Source organism: Plectropomus leopardus, unplaced genomic scaffold, assembly GCF_008729295.1.
Source record: "Plectropomus leopardus isolate mb unplaced genomic scaffold, YSFRI_Pleo_2.0 unplaced_scaffold27300, whole genome shotgun sequence".
Classification (NCBI taxonomy): Eukaryota; Metazoa; Chordata; class Actinopteri; order Perciformes; family Serranidae; genus Plectropomus; species Plectropomus leopardus.
The window spans coordinates 1,507-4,393 of record NW_024629714.1 but is presented as its reverse complement, the minus strand read 5'-3'; the positions used below and the strand labels follow the sequence as shown (position 1 = coordinate 4,393).

General features: G+C 41.1%; 1 protein-coding gene across 1 annotated transcript; it reads right to left on the bottom strand.

Annotated features, from left to right (window-relative positions):
- Positions 1 to 182: 182 nt before the first annotated feature.
- On the bottom strand, positions 183 to 2,315 carry LOC121937732 (brain-specific homeobox protein homolog). Its single transcript, XM_042481051.1, has 3 exons — positions 2,072 to 2,315; positions 1,221 to 1,411; positions 183 to 425 (listed from the first exon to the last, which is right to left on the bottom strand). Exons 1-3 carry the CDS (start codon positions 2,313 to 2,315, stop codon positions 183 to 185), a joined length of 678 nt encoding a protein of 225 aa, XP_042336985.1.
- Between the last annotated feature and the right edge of the window lie 572 nt (positions 2,316 to 2,887).

Genomic DNA, 2,887 nt, shown 5'->3' with positions numbered 1-2,887 from the left:
TTGAAAATTAAAGGGCCCCCTTTGCATGTTTGAATAAATATTAACATTATATTTTACAGTCTATTCTCCCTTATTTTCTTTCAAATCGTAACTTATATATTCGTAACGGCAGGAAAAGAACCCGATGTGTTTATGTACAGTGCATACAGGTTGCTGCTGATATAAAACGACCGTGCAGCCTACTATAGTAGATGATCCGGGGAGCAAATGTCATCCTCGATATCCACATCGTCGTCGTTTTCCTCCAGCATGTACGAGTCCGCCTCCAGTCCGTGTTTCAGCTCCTCCGCATTCTTGTCGTTCAGTTCGCTCTCGCTGGAGTTCTCCGCGGAGCGCTCCAGCTCTCCGGGGGTCTTACGCTCGTCCTGCGCTTTCCTCAGCTGCTTCTTGTGCTTCATCCGCCGGTTCTGGAACCACGTTTTTACCTGTGCGGTGGGGTAACGGATGAGGGATGTGAATTATAAAAGTAAAATAATAAAAATAAAAAATAACATCCTAAATAGACTATGCGCAATTAGGCCCTATTGGTTTGTAAAGCCAACAAAGGCAAAAAAGGCTAAAAATAAATAAATGGGCGAAACACGGCAAAAAAGACAAAAAGGACAAAAAAGAAAGAAAAGAAAAATCCCCAAATGTATCAATTTTTGGCCATTTTTTCCCACATTTTTAAAAAAAGTTTATTTCAACAGCCTAAATGACAGAATGAGATGCCCTGTCGAATATAGATTATTTATTCATTATTAAATTCACTTTATTGGCTATTTAGTTGCAGAATAACCTGTAGAATTTAAATCATCAGCTGTTTCTTTGATGTACTTTGTGTATATTATGACATTACACTGAGTTATACAGAAACAACAATTTTTCACATATAAAACAGCAAAATTTATGTCCAATTCATTGCTCTATACAGTCCATATATTCACTTGTTGCATTTCTGTCTTCATGTTCTGTTGTATATTTATAGCCGAGACTAAATATTGTTTTAGCCATTTATTGATATATATATATGCGCGCGTGTGTGTGTGTGTGTGTGTGTGTATTGTTGTTGTTGTTGTTGCTGTTTCGATAGCCAATCTCTTTGGGGTATAATAGAGAAAAGAAAAAGACTAAACAAAGGAACAACATTCAGAAACGCACACAGCATCAGTGCATCTCCTTCCTCAACTGGTGTTTTCTATTGGGTTTGTTTATGTGTGTGCTTGTGAGTGTGTGTGTACCTGAGTCTCTGAGAGGCTGAGCGCCGTGGCCAGCTCTACTCTCTCCGGCGTGGACAGGTACCGCTGGATTTCAAACCTCTTCTCCAGACCAGACAGCTGCGAGTCAGAAAAAACCGTCCGCGCCTTCCTGCGTCTGCAGTGCTTCCCCGGTAACTCCGCGTGGTGCTGGAACAAGGCCGGCATCTGCATCCCTACAGGTGGCAGGAGGCACTGGTTAGAAATTCTAACTTTACAAAAACAAAAAAGAAAAAAAAAAAGGAAAAATCAAACAAATTCAATAAACGAATGGATAGATAAAAATGGAAGCAAAAAACAAGTAAACAATAAATTACAAGTAAAACATAAATTTGTCTGAGAAACTATGTCCACGCCAACGAAATCAATAGGCATTTATAGTTAAGTGATGACTATTTACCGACATGATTTTTTTTTCAGATTATTTAAAAAATAATCAGAGCTACAGAATTTCAAACGCTGGTCATGAATTAAGATGAAAATAAGTCAAAGTTGAAATTTTTTAGAACTCAGTTGTCCTGAAATAAACAAATAAATAAATAAAAACAACAATTGACTGACCTAACTGAATAAACTGCTAGTTGCTGTTATTTCTTGAGCTGCTCAGCCACTGAACATGAGAGATCAACTAACTTTCAATTTCCACCTGTATTTTATAAGTGATGGAACACATTTCAACGATCTCTGCAAAGGTTGTTGCATCCCCATACTTATTTATAAAGTTGTGTAAATCCACAATTTCATATTTTATGCATGGCTACTTTTTGTCCAGTTCAAACTGTACATCTGACAGAAGTTTCCTTGTTGCTGAAGGCCTCTCAGACTCTCTTGCTTACCAGAAGTGAAGAAGTACTGGTGATGCTCCGGCTTGTGGAGAGGATGGTGTGAGTGCGGCGCCAGTATCGGGGTTGGCATCAGTGGGTATCCATACTCCAGGATGGGCATCCGGGAGGCCAGGGAGCTACAGAACGGCGAGGGGATGACCTCTCTTAGCGGCTTGGGTTTGTGCAATAAGATGTCCTCAATGAAAAACGACGTCGACCTCTGCGTGGGTGCCGCGGACGCGTAGTTCATACTCATGATGTTATTATTTTATTTTATTTATTTTTTAATCCCTGCCTTTAGACCTGCATCAGCATCTGCCTCCTCTCCCCAACTGTCCCAAGGCTTAAATGCAGCCCCTGAGTGTGATCAGTGAATAACACTACGTCGAGCATTACATAGATATCAGTGGGAGGGCAGATTTCCAACAAGCATTTATTCAGAGAGAGTAGCGGATTGGGGAAATTGATTCACGCTCCAGCCAATTAGAGCTCCAGATGGGCGGGGCCGGGAATCTAAGGGGCCTGCTCTTTGTTCTGGTTGGCTGAGACGCGTGCGGAGCTGGTGAAGAAAGCAAAGCAAGTCTAGAAACGCAGCGCACCTGTGACCGCATGACAGTTCATGTAATGGCAACTGAAAATCCAACGAGAATCACCGCGTTGCTCTTGTGGTCGCCTAGCAACCGTGTTGTTTTTTTCTCCAGGTTTGCGCTGCAGAATAACATTTCCGAGGAAAATTAGCCTGCTAAATGTTAATTATGAATACCAAGCAGAAGTACTCTACCTGCTAGCTCTTATGGAATCCATACAATGGGCCTGCAATATGTTGCT

Coding starts and splice junctions, on each gene's coding strand:
- LOC121937732 (XM_042481051.1), bottom strand. CDS start 2,315: ATGAGTATGAACTACGCGTCCGCGGCACCCACGCAGAGGTCGACGTCG. Junction 1,412..2,071: donor CCAGTACTTCTTCACTTCTG/GTAAGCAAGAGA, acceptor TGCCACCTGTAG/GGATGCAGATGCCGGCCTTG. Junction 426..1,220: donor TCAGCCTCTCAGAGACTCAG/GTACACACACAC, acceptor CCCACCGCACAG/GTAAAAACGTGGTTCCAGAA.